Here is a 14085-nt window from a genome sequence, read left to right on the forward strand (position 1 = left end):
GTCTTCTTGAATTACACAGCATTTCATAGTTACAGGCTCACCCTAGATAATGTGTGCACTGTACAAACTCATAAGAGAAAAGCAGCATATCTGATTGCTTTATAAGCTTTTTTTCCCCACAAAATCAAATCAAACTCTGGTTAATTTGAAAGATCTTTTTGTTTCTGTTCAATTATTAAATGAATATTCTGCATGTCAGGTAATGGTTACAGAGAAAGCTGTTGTAGAAAAAGATTGTCTGTGACTCCTTGGAGACTTCATACCATCTTTGTCTTTGTTATATGTGGTAGTTCCTAATTTTAGCCATTGTATTAGTTTTCTATTGCTGCAATAACAGATTACTACAAACTTAGTGGCTTAATGCATTTTTTAAAGTATTGAGGTGATATTGGTTAATAACATAACTTTCAGGTGTACAATTTGATGTATACACTATAGTACGCTCACCACCAGAAGTCTAGTTAGTCTACTTGTCACCATATATTTGATACCCTTTTTGCCCTCACTGCACCCTACTTTCCTCTTTGGTAACCACCAACTTGTCTGTATTTATGAGTTTGTTTTTTTTGGTTTTATTTTGTTGGTTCATTCATCTTTTGTTTTATATTTTTATCTTTATATTTCATAAGTGAAATCATATGGTTTTTGTCCTTTTCTGTTTGACTTATTTCATTTAGCATAATACACTCAAGATCCACCCATGTTGTTGCAAATGGCAATATTTTATCTTTTTTTATGGCTGAGTAGTGTTCTATTGTGTGTGTGTGTGTGTGTGTGTGTATATACACACACACACACACACATACACACACACAATGTAATTGTAATATATATATTATAATAATCTTTTACAATTATAATTATACTAGAGGCCAGATGCATGAAAATTCATGCACTTGGGGCGGGGTGGGGAGGGAGACTGTCAGCCCAGCCTGCACACTCTCACAATCTGGGACCCCTTGGGTAGGGGCCAGTCCCATCGCAGCATGGCTCTGGTTCCTGGAGCCTATGGGCCAGGGGTAGGGGAGGGACCAAGGGGCCAGTCTGATGGCAGCATGGCTCTGGAGCCTGCAGGTGGAGGGAGGGACCCAGAGGCCAGTCCAATGGAAGCATGGCTTCATTCCCATAGCTCCCTCCCACCACCGTGCCGTGGGTGGCCGGGGCCCACAGCTCCCTCCTGCCGCCAGCGGCCAGGACCCAGGACTGACTTCCGCCGTGGGCGGCCGGGACCCAGGACTGACTCCCACTGTGGGCCGTCGGGACCCAGGACTGACTTCTGCCATGCTGGCAGGGACCTTAGCCTGTCATTCGGTCATCTGTCTGGATGTTTAGGTTATAATGGACCCTGGCTCTTTATATATTAGGATACACACACACACACATACACACACACACACACACACACACACACGTTTTTTTTTTTATATTTTATTGATTTTTTACAGAGAGGAAGGGAGAGGGATAGAGAGTTAGAAACATCAGTGAGAGAGAAACATTGATCAGCTGCCTCCTGCACACCTCCCACTGGGGATGTGCCTGAAACCAAGGTACATGCCCTTGACCGGAATCGAACCTGGGACCTTTCAGTCCACAGGCCCATGCTCTATCCACTGAGCCAAACCGGTTAGGGCCACACATAGTTTCTTTACCCATTCATTCACTGATGGACATTTAGGTTGTTTCCATGTCTTGGTTATTGTAAATAATGCTGCAATGAACAGAGGTACATATATCTTTTCTAATGAGTGTTTTCATATTCTTTGGATAAATGCCCAGAAGACAAATTGTTAGATCATATGGTAGTTTTATTCTTATTTTTTTGAGACCCTCCATAATGCTTTCCACAGTGGCTGCACAAATTTACATGGCTACTAAGAGTATACAAGGGTTCCCTTTTCTCTACATCCTCTCCAACAGTTATTTGGTTTTTTAAATTTGATTTTGATAACAGCTTTTTTAACAGGTGTGAAGTGATATCTTATTGTGGTTTTCATTTGCATTTCCCTAGTGATTAGTGATGTTGAACATCTTTGCATGTGCCTGTTGGCCATCTGTATGTCTTCCTTGGAAAAATGTCAATTCAGATGCTCTGCTCATTTGTTAATCTGGTTGTTTCTTTTTTGTTGTTGAGTTCTTAATATATTTTGGATATTAACCCCATGTTAGAAATATCATTTGCAAATATCTCCTCCTATTGAAGTGGTTGCCTTTTTGTTGATGGTTTCCTTTCATGTGCAGAAGGCTTTTAGTTTGATGTAGACATGTTAATTGTTGTTTTTCTTCCTCTTATTTTGGGAGTCAAACTCATGAAAATACTACTACGATCAGTGTCAAGAAGCTTACTGCTTATGTTTTATTCTATGTATTTTATTGTACAGGTCCTACATTCAAGTCTTTAATGCATTTTGAGTTAATTTTTGTGTATGGTGTAGTTTCATTTTTTTTTTGCATGTGACTGTTTAGTTTTCCCAAATCATATTTTGAAAAGACTTTTCTATTGTGTATTTTTGGTTCTTTTGTTGTAAATTAATTTTCCATATATGTGTGGGTTTATATCTGGGCTCTCAGTTCTGTTCCATTGGTCCACGTATCTGTTTTTCTGCCAGTACCATACTGTTTTGGTCACTATAGCTTTGTAATATAGTTTGAAATTGGGGAGTGTGATACCTCCAGCGTTGTGCTTTTTTCCTAGGATTACTTTGGCTATTTGGGATCTTTTGTGGTTCTATACAAAGTTTAGGATTTTTTTTATTTCTTTGAAAAATAAAAAGTTTGAGAAGGGACTGCAGTGAATCTGTAGATTGCTTTAGTTAAAATAGACATTTTAACTGTGTTAATTCTTCCAATCCATAAACACAGAATACTTTTTCTTTGTGTCTTCTATAATTTCTTTCAACAATGTCTTATAGTTTTCCCAGTCTTTCACATCCTTTGCTTAATTTATTCCTGGATATTTTATTCTTTGTCTTTCGGTTGTAAATGAGATTGTTTTCTTCATTTCTCTGTCAGTTCACTATTGATAGTTCATTTTAGTATATAGAAACACAGCAGATAAAAGTATGGCTACACCTGCTTACTTCTGGATGCCATTTGCTTGAGGTATAATCTTCCACCCCTTTACTTTGAGCCTGTGTGTGTCTTTGGTGCTGAGATGGGTTTCCTCTAAGAAGGCAACTTATAGTTGGGTTTTGTTTTTTAATCCATTCATCTACTCCACGTCTTTTGATTGGTGAGTTCAGCCCATTTCTATTCAGGGTGACTAGTGATATATGTGGACTTACTACTGCCATGTTATCTTTTGATTTCTGATTGTTCTGTATCTTCATTGTTTCTTTCCCCTGTGTTTCTGTCTGCTACTTTAGTTTGGTGGTTTTCTATGATGTTTTTCTCCATTTCCTTTTTAATGTTTCATGTCTGAGCTCTGGGTTGTTGTTTTGTGGTTACTATAAAGCTTGTATAAAATATCTCATGGATAAAATAGTCCTTTTTATTCTGATAGTGTTTTATCTTCAATTGCCTTAAGTTTCCTCCTTTTTATGTTTTTGTCACAAATTATCCCATAATATATTTGTGTTTATTATAAAATTGAGGTAGCTAAAGTTTTTAATGCTTTTCCCCTTTTAACCTTTGTTAAGTGTTTAACAACTGAAAGAGTTGTGATTTCCTGCTTCTGCCAGACACCTTACTCAAAATTTTTTGTCTTTTTCTTTTAGGTTGAAGAGCTCCTTTCAACATTTCTTGTAACACGGGTCTTGTAGTGGTAAATTCCCTTAGCATTTGTTGTCTGGGTAGCCTTTATTTTCCCTTTATGTCTAAAGCAGGGGTGGGAACATCTGGCCCACAGGCCATATAAGGCTGACAAAATCACTTGGTTTGGCCCTGCCAAGGCAATCCTAGGCAGGACTTGAAATTCAGTACATCTAGGAGCTTTCTTTATAGCAACATAAATTTATATTAAGTGACTGTTATAAATATCCAAATGGCCCTTGGCAGAAAAGAGGTTCCCCACCCATGATCTAAAGGCTAATTTTGTTAAGAGTGTACGTGGCCAGTGATTTTCTCTCTTATATTCTTTCCATCCTGGCCTGTAGGTGAGAAATCTGATAATTCGATTGGGTTTCTTTTGTAGGTTACTGTCTTTTTTTCCATGGCTGCCTTGAAAATTCTTTATCATTAACTTTGGGGTTTTAATATCTTTTGGAGAAGGTCTCTTTGCATTGAGGTAATTAGGTGTTCTGTTAGCTTCTTGTACTATGCTGTTCCCCTTTTCCTCTCTTCTGGAATGCCCATTATCCTTATATTGCCCTTTCTAATGGAGTTCAGTTGTTCTCATAGAGTTCTTTCATTTTAAAAAAATCTTAGTTTTCTCTCCTCAACCTGAATAATTTTTAGATTTCAGTCTTTGAGCTAGCTAATTCTTTTTTATGATCTGTCTGCCTTGTTTCTAATTCTTTCTAATATATTCATCTCATTTATTGAGTTCTTCAGCTCCAGAATTTTTTTTTTTAGTTTCTTTTTGGTAATGTACGCCTTCTGTTCATTAATTTTATGCTTGATTTCATTGACCTTCCTTTCCAAGTTTTCTTTTTTTAAAAAAATAAATCTTTATTCAGATTATTACAATTGTTTCTCCTTTTTCCCCCCATAGCTCCCCTCCACCCGGTTCCCACCCCACCTTCTGCCCTTACCTCCCCCCCACTGTCCTCCTCCATGGGTGTATGATTTTTGTCCAGTCTCTTCCTGAACGCCCCCATACCCCTTTCCCCCTGAGAATTATCAGTCCACTCCCTTTCTATGCCCCCGATTCTATTATATTCACCAGATTATTCTGTTCCTCAGGTTTTTAATTCACTTGATTTTTAGGTTCACTTGTTGATAGATATGTATTTGTTCATAATTTTTCTCTTTACTTTTTTCTTCTTCCTCTTCTTTAAGAATACCTTTCAGCATTTCATATAATACTGGTTTAGTGGTGATGAACTCCTTTAGCTTTTTCTTATCTGTGAAGCTCTTTATCTGCCCTTCAATTCTGAATGATAGCTTTGCTGGGTAGAGTAATCTTGGTTGTAGGTTCTTGCTATTCATCACTTTGAAAATTTCTTGCCACTCCCGTCTGGCCTGCATAGTTTCTGTTGAGAAATCAGCTGACAACCATATGGGTACTCCCTTGTAGGTAACTGTTTTTCTCTTGCTGCTTTTAATATTCTCTGTCTTTTGCTCTTGGCATTTTAATTATGATGTGTCTTGGTGTGGTCCTCTTTGGATTCCTTTTGTTTGGGGTTCTGTGCGCTTCCTGGACTTGTAAGTCTGTTTCTTTCACCAGGTGGGGGAAGTTTTCGGTCATTATTTCTTCAAATAGGTTTTCAGTATCTTGCTCTCTGTCTTCTTCTGGCACCCCCATAATTCTGATGTTGGTACGCTTGAAGTTGTCCCAGAGTCTTCTTACACTATCTTCAACTTTTTGGATTTTTTCTTTTTGCTTTTTCGGTTGAGTGTTTTTTGCTTCTTTGTATTTCAATTCTTTGACTTGATTCTTGTGTTCCTTTAGTCTGTTGTTGGGTCTCTGTATAATATTTTTTATTTCAGTCAGTGTATGTTTAATTTCTAGTTGGTCCTTTTTCATATCTTCGAGGGTCTCGTTATATTTATCGGCCTTTTCTAGGATATTCTTGAAAAGCCTTATAACCGTGGTTTTGAATTCTATATCCAGTTGTTTGTTTTTCTCCATTTCTTTCGTTTGTGATCTGTTTCTTTGACGCCGCATTTTCACTGCTTCCCTGAGTTGGTAGGGTAGATTTGTGTGCTAGGTTTCCTATATGGCCCAGTGGGTCGGCCTCCCCAGTTAACCTGAGGTGGACACTCTTGGTGCACCCCTTTGTGGACTGTGTGTACAGCCTTGTTGTAGTTAAGTCTTGATTGTTGTTGGTATCACTGGGAGGAATTGACCTCCAGGCCAGTTGGCTGTAAGGATCAGCTGTGTCTACGCTGGGAGAAGTTCAGTGTTGGAGACAGCCTTATAGGATTAGACTTGCCAAATTGCAATAGCCTCTGTGCTCAGCTTGGATGGAGTGGAGTCTCAGGGCGGAGCAGACAGACTTGGCTTCCAGTCAGCCTTGCCCTTGTGCACGTGCGCGCCTGCAGACCTCTGCCTTCCCCGGCTTCTGACTCCCTTCCACTAGGGAAAGCCTGTGGCAACCTCCACAGCCTTTGTGCACACTGGCGCGCACGCCTCCAGAACCCTGCCTGCCGGGGCTCTCCCGGGTCTCCCCCGGGTCTCCGAGTCTCCGGGTGCCTTTCTCTCTACCTGACAGTCCAGACTCTCCCTGTATGAGCCTGGGTCCACGGGGTTTCGCCCGGGACTGGGGTTCAGTGCAGTTGGGGGCTTCCTTCCCCCTTCTGCCAGAGAAAGTCAGCCAGGCTCTCAGCCACCCTTCCTCTCTGCGCACACAAAGACCCTTTGCCGTACCTCCAACTCTCTGTGAGCTTTTCTTTTCCTTCTAGTTGTAGAATTTTCACTCAGCCAGGTTTCCTGTGGTTCTGGATGGTGTCCGTTCTGTCTTTTAGTTGTAGTTTTGAAATTGTTGTGCGAGGCAGCAGTTTAGGTGCTTACCTATGCCGCCATCTTGGTTTCTCTCCTCCAAGTTTTCTTGTATTGCACTGAGTTTCTTCATGACTGCTATTTTGAAGTCTCTGTCATTTAGATACAGTCTTCCATGACTTTGAATTTGGTTTCTAGAGAATTGTCATTTTCTTTTTGTGATACCATGTTATCTTGGTTGTTCATGGTGTTTGATGTGTTGTTCCTCCCCTGGAGCAGTTTAGTAGTGAACACATTTCATGTTTAGGTACCATTTTGATTTTAACAATTCAGCAGGTTGATAATTAGATGTCTATTTTCCAATAGGAGGTGCTATAATGTGTTTCAGTTTTCTCTTACGCACTACTTGTGTCTTCATGCTCTCTGGTGCCCAGTGCTGTTGGCATCTTTGTGGTGGTGGAGTGGAGGGCACCACTGTGGTTGTGGAAGTTGCCGCTTGGGTGATAAGGGTGGTGGGTGCCCCTGCTATGTCCGGGTTGCTGGAGTCTTGGGTCACCACCACCATGGCAGGGAGAGTGACTCATTGCAGCTTCTAGAGCCATTATTATTCTCTGAACCACGTCATCTTCAAAGCCAGCAACAGGGAGCTCATGGCTCAAAGGTCTCCTGCCTCTTCTTCCACTACTTCTCTGGCTGGCTCTTCTAAGGGCCTATGCAATTAAATAGGGCTCACCTGGATAATATCCCCATTTTAAGTCAGCATCCTTAATTTTATCTATAAAGTCATGTAACATATTTACAGGTATAGTGCCAGCCAGGGCATGAAGATCCTGGAGGCCACCATTATGCTTACGGCAGCCACAGAACAGGAAGGGAATGGCCTAGATCTCAGGTAACAATAGAATTTTAAACTAATGGTCACTGAGACTAGAAAATAAGCAATGTAGATGGGATCCTATGTACTACCAATTATGGTAACCATCCATATTTATATACCTAAAAGCAACCGTTTGAAAAACATTGTACTCTAGTCCTCATTAATGACACATCAAAATCAAGATATACTAGTATAAGATTTCAATTTGCTTTTCCAAACTTAGAAGAAGGAATTTGTATTGATTAATAAAAATGCTTTTCCTTTATTTCCTAAAGTCCATGGGTAGTGCATGCTTACTGTAGGAAACTTGAAAAGTACAGGATGTTTGAAGAAGAGGAAAAAAGAAATCATCCTAAGCCTGTTACCCAGAAACAACCACGTCGTAGGAATTTGTCATTAAATATTCTTTTTTTCCTCTCTTCCATTCTTCCCATACAATCTGTGTTTTAAAAGTTCTGAAGGTGTGCTAGAGAGGGCCCAGTCACCAGAATGCTATGTCATCTTGGAAAACCAAGTGTTTCACAGAAGTCTCAGGAGGAAGGGAAGGTTTTGTCGTGCATGTTAACAGGTGGCTGGTGACTTGGCCAATAAATGAATTTGTGTAGGCCACTGTGAGCCTTTGTGAGGGTCAAGTACATATGTATGTGTTTTATCTGACAGAACGTTATATTTACTGATATGATTTCATGCAGAATTAAAAGTAAAATAGAGACAGATGACATCACTGAAGTCTTAGTTACGATGAGTTATGATGTTTACATTAGAGAATCTTACAGAACAATAGTGTGAGAAATTTAGGTATGATTTAAGGAATGGAAGAAATGTGGCTGACAGGGAAATAGAAACAATCACATTGAGTATGGATTAGAGGCAATTATTTTTCCTAAAAATATAGTTTGTATCGACAAATAGTAATGAGGTACTAGTTTATGATAAATTAAATGGTTTATACTTTAAAAACATAGGAAAATGTTCAGTTTTAAAATCCTGTTAAATACAGGGCATCCCAAATATATGTATGCACACTTTAACAGCTGATAGCGCAATTTTGAAAATGAAATTATTTTCATAAACACTGCCTTTATAATTATTCAAAGGGTGAATATACATTTTTGGGGGGACACCCTATATATCTATGTAAAAATACTTACATCCAGCCATTTTTTTCAAGTCTTAAGATTTGAATTTCAAAACATATTTTTTATTTTCAACATCTTCCAACCTCAGAAAGGCCAGGTACTAAAATAACAGCACTTATACAGTATTCTGTATTAAAGATTTTAGGACACTTTTATTTATATTATTACATTGTAGCCTGACAACAACCCCTGTGAAGTAGACAAGGTGAGTGTTACTAGCTGTTTTACTAATAAGAAAATTGAGACTCTGAGCTGAGTCATGGAATAGAACAAGAGGCCATGTGATGAGATGGGACAAACCCATCTCAGTTAAAATTTAGTCCTTTTGCCACTGCAGGATTATTGCATGAAAGGTCTCTGCTCTGCATAGCCCTGTCTTCTCTTTCCCTTACCTCCTTGCCCACTCTGACAGGTCTGGCCCGAGGTGTGGGAGAAAGCTGTGGTTGTCCTGCCTCTCACTGAGTAGGTACATTTAATTCAGGGGATCCAAGCAGAAATATATTCCCAATTTGGGTACCGTCCAAGAAATCTTGGAGTCATTCCTTAATTCTTCCTCTTACCCTTGTAATATTTCTAATGAAGCTCCTGTCCTATATATTTTTATTGCTGTCTTATGGTCAAATGCTCTTTTGCCTAGAACAGTGGTCGGCAAACTCATTAGTCAACAGAGCCAAATATCAACAGTACAACGACTGAAATTTCTTTTGAGAGCCAAATTTTTTAAACTTCTTCTAACGCCACTTCTTCAAAATAGACTCGCCCAGGCCATGGTATTTTGTGGAAGAGCCACACTCAAGGGACCAAAGAGCCTCATGTGGCTCGCGAGCCACAGTTTGCCGACCACGGCCCAAGAATATTGCAAAAACAGCTAGTCTCTCTAATATATCACCCATATTGCTGTGGTTGTTTTTTCTTTTCTCTCTAAACATCTGGCATTGCCTTCCTGTTTAAGACCTTTGAGTAAGCACTCTGGCACATTCTAGCCCCAACTTACCCCATTCCAGCTCTTGCCATGTCCCTTCAATTTCTTCCTAGTCACTAGATAGTGTGGATTTTCCATCTCTGCCTCGTCTAGCAAATATATGTGTGGTTAAAGGCCAAGCTTCAGTGTTGCTTTTCTTACGCTTTGACGCATTTCATTCATATCTTATTTCCCTCTCTAAACACTAATACTTTTGATTCTTGTCTCTAGAATAAGCTTAGCCTTTATTGGCAAGTGCCATTTGGAACTTGAAAAAATAAAAGAACCTAGAAGTTTAAGAAATAATCTCACAGTATATAAAGGATGTGGCCATGGAGTAAATTCACATCCTGGAATGCTAGAATCACCCTGCTTAACCGACAGTGTACATCATTTGAAATGTTATTAACAGCTTACTTTTCATTACTTTCTAGAAATTCTATTAGTTAAGTAAGTGTTCAGGCATAGACAAAATATTACTTATTTTTGGACAACAGGGTATTTTATACCAATACAGAGTATATTTTCTTTAAGTGATGTTGGGTGGATTTTCAGTATACTATTTCCAAAAGAAACCCGTTTTGAGTCTGATTTTGTGACAAAGCAGAACACTTTTACCTTGAGCTGTACTGGTAATTGTACTTTGAGTATAAAATGGTTGCACTGTTTATTTCAGAATTAAATTACACCCAATTTAAATGTACAGCATCTTTTAGAAGTTATAAACATTTGTGTACTCATATTGGAAGCACACTAACATCTGTACAACTGACTAGGTAGTGCCATAGGCATGATTGCTAACTTCAGATGTGGCTCATTGAGTAAGTGCTCAAATGCTAATACACACTTACCCATTCTCCAAGCCAGCAGTAAAATAGACATGGAAAGATAACCTTTTGGGAGTAAAATCAACTAAATGTGGAGAATTTGTTTGTTTTCTCTTCTGAGTTCCTAATGAATGTTTCCACCATCTCATTTTGACATGTAAACTGATGGGAGCAGGACCAGTATCTCAGAACTGGTTCTCACTTGTGCATGGTACACTGGATGTGGATCTTCCTAAGGTGAGCAACCTTGAGGCCTAAGAAAAAATAGAAATATATTTTGAAATGTAGACAGTGGAGTAGTGAGCAGGAGATTTCTGGGGCATTTCTTACCCCGTTTAATATTTGTACGCTCCTTTAAAATGTTTATAAAGGAGCTGGATAACATACTCAGGAGACAATAATAGACAATAATAAAGTCTCTTCCAAAGTAATCCTTATGAATAGGGCGTCACATATCTAATTTTCAGATGTTTTCCTGAATTGTAAATAAATTCAGTAGTATTTCCTTGAAACGAATGTATACAACAATGTGTTAAGTGTTTAGAATTCATTATTTGAAGTATAAAATCAAACGACTTACTTGAAATCTAGATGTTCAATTAGCACATATCCATCTATAGAAACAAAAATCACTTTAAGTTATAGAGATAATGCTTTGAGATTTTTTTTAAAAACAGTGACATTTTGGGGGCAATAAGCCAATAACTTACATTTGCCTTTAGAATTGCGGCATATCACTAGATTTTCTTCAGTGACATCAATGACGTCCAGTTCTTCTCCAGGGGCTATTGGCAAATCAAAGATCCCATTTCTTGAATTCCTGGAACATGCCACTGCTGTGTTGATGACAGTAATTTCTTTATCATACTGGAATGAGAAATCACTAATCAGACTGTGCTTGCATCGTTTTTCTTTCATTATAATAAAATCAATGGAGAAAATAATATAGTAGTAACCGCAAAATAAACTCAAGATGCTAGATATTAATTTGTTAAGGGAATATAAAATAATAGCAATACAATCACTAAAAGGAGTTAAGGAAATAATGGTAAAATGCCACCATCTTATATTTGCTTGGTATGATCACATTTTCATTGTTTTCACATCCATTATCTAATTGTGCTAGAATGCATTCTGGTGGATGAGAATGCTGTAACATAGGTACACATTAAATACTGTGGATAGTAATGTTAATTGATCCAAACCCAGGAAAGGAGAAGTTTACAAAATCTCCTCCTTTCCTCTCTGGGTGGATTTATTTATTTCTATATGTAGCTAAAATAGTAAGAATAGGTGTGGGGGCAATTCCCACTCTCCTTCTGTGGCCAAAGACAGGCATTTGTGGAAAAAAACACCCACAAATCTGATTGATATTGATTGAGCAATTCAGTATCTGACATTAGGGGTAACTAGCTGGCCTATACATTTATAGGTACATCACCTTCTAAGTATTGAGATCCCTTAACTGAAAAAAAAAATGTTCCAGAATATATAGCTTATATTGACAGGTGTCACTTTACCAAATTTGGATGGCCAAACTTATCCCTTTGCTCAGGACAGTGTTTATTTACAGATACTTATTATTTAAGATGAGGTATGCCTCCTTCCACTCTCAAATTCTCCTGAATTTGGATGATGAATTGTAAGATCACCCTACACCAAGTGGGATCTGATCCACGACAGATTTGTCTTACAGAGTAATGGCTTCTTAAGTGATTTCTTACCCTTTCTAGGCCATTGTTCACTGTGAGTACACAGTGATTTCCTAAAATGCAAATCAGATTAGGTCACCACTCTTCACTGCTTTCAGGATGAGATATACATGTCTTAGCTTGATATTCAAGGTCCTTTGCACGTTGTCATTCCCATACCCCCATTTCTGTCCCTTTTATTGAAGCCACATCAAGCTATATGATAATCCTGAATATACCACATACCTTTCATATTTCCATGCCATTTCTCATGCTGTTTTCTCTGCCTGGAATACCTTCCCCCCCACCCCCTCTTAACCTCCCTGCACGAAGACTTTCATCATTTACTGCTTTAATTGCATTTTGTATATACCCCTGTTACAGCATTATAATAAACATTTGTCCTATAAAATGAGAGTGTAAAGTAGTTTTATGCATCCTTGTACCCTCAGTGCCTGGCACAGTTTATTATTTGAACTGAATAAAAGTTATTGAAATGGCATACTTTCTTTTTTCTAATGGGATATCAAGGAAGGCTACCATAGGTAATGAGGGATGGAATTATATACATATGGAAAATGGAATTTCTGTCAAATCTGAGTCTAAATACAGTGTGTGTGTGTGTGTGTGTGTGTGTGTGGTGGGGGTGGTGGAGGGGGGTGGGAGGATCACTAGATGGGATGTCTGGGGTTTTTTCAACAAGAAATTTTACTGGTTTTTCAACTAGTCAAATAACATGACAATTTGCAGGAGATAGTTTCATGTCACAGTTTAATAGTATGAAACTGTACAGCAAATTCATGTGTCTTCATGACATGAAGAGTTGTATATGCCACTTTACAGAGCCTTAAACTTTACCCACCTGGTAATGGGGAACTTTTGAAAGTTTTTTGGCAGAGACATAACTTGTACAAATTTTATGAGCAGGATGCACACTCTGTCTCTCGCAGCCCAGCGACTGGCACATGGGAGGTGTTCAGTAAGTACCTAAGTTAATAAATTCTTACTGTGGTCATACATAAAGTCAGAAGGTAGGATCGTTCGATTTGTTTGGAATTATGGGAAAATGCCCACGGACTCAGTGACAGGGTAAGAGGCCAAGAGCTGCAAAGATTTCACTTCTTCACTGTTCATGTATTTGTTCAGTGTCTCACTCATTCACTGAACAGTATGTAACCAGGTTATGTTGGGAGCTGGGGAGAAAATCTGTGTGACAAAATCTCTCCTTCAAAAGGGACTCGAGAGTTTTAGTTCCCATGGGCGTGTGCACACAGGTTGTAACACCATGATCCGTGTAACAGGTGTGTGTGTAATGTGTGTGCTGAGGGAGTGACTTCGCCTGGAGGAATTAGGCAAGAGTGAGTGACATCTGGACTGAGCACCTTAGGAGTTTTTCCAGGCAGAGGAAGTAGCATATACAAAGGCATGATAATCCAACAATGCATCAGGAAATCATAAAAATACCAGCTTTTTAGTCAGAAGTCATGTCTTAGCCAGGCAGGGGTGCAACATCCTTTCAGAATCTTTATAAATAGAAGCTTCTAGCCTGTAATGTTGTTGTTTTTACCTTCAGGGGAGAACATACCTCAAATCTTTCTCTAAAAAGTTTTTCTCTTTCCATTCTCTTTTCTAAGTTTTGCTTCTTGGTTCTGAAGAAATTTCTAGGCGATAGACTGGCAAGAAAAATGCAGGTAGGGTTGAATGTACTATCCTATATAATAAAAGGGTAATACGCAAATTGACCAAATGGTGGAAAGACCGGTTGCTATGACACACACTGACCACCAGGGGCCAGACACTCAACACAGCAGCTGCTGGTGGTCAGTGCACTCCCACAGGGGGAGTGCTGCTCAGCCACAAGCAAGGCTGATGGCTGGCATGCGCAGCAGCCCGCCTCTGCAGCAGTGCTAAGGATGTCTGACTGTGGCTTAGGCAGGGAGTGGGCCTAAGCTCCAGTCAGACATCCCCTGAGGGCACCCGGACTGTGAAAGGGCGCAGGCCGGGCTGAGCAATTCCCGAGTGCACGAATGTCGTGCACCAGGCCTCTAGTAT

The 14085-nt window shown here is 39.2% G+C and overlaps 1 protein-coding gene across 1 annotated transcript in view; it reads right to left on the minus strand.

The window, feature by feature from the left end:
• Positions 1-10793: 10793 nt before the first annotated feature.
• The window catches only part of FYB2 (FYN binding protein 2), a 106290-nt gene continuing 102998 nt past the window's right edge, over positions 10794-14085 (minus strand). Inside the window, 4 exon segments of the mRNA XM_080654170.1 lie at positions 10794-10977; positions 10979-11023; positions 11025-11209; positions 13619-13706. Coding sequence (XP_080510296.1) covers positions 10938-10977; positions 10979-11023; positions 11025-11209; positions 13619-13706 — 358 coding nt within the window. The 3' untranslated portion in view covers positions 10794-10937.

This window comes from Plecotus auritus, assembly GCF_963455305.1.
Source record: "Plecotus auritus genome assembly, chromosome: 2".
NCBI classification, from domain to species: Eukaryota; Metazoa; Chordata; class Mammalia; order Chiroptera; family Vespertilionidae; genus Plecotus; species Plecotus auritus.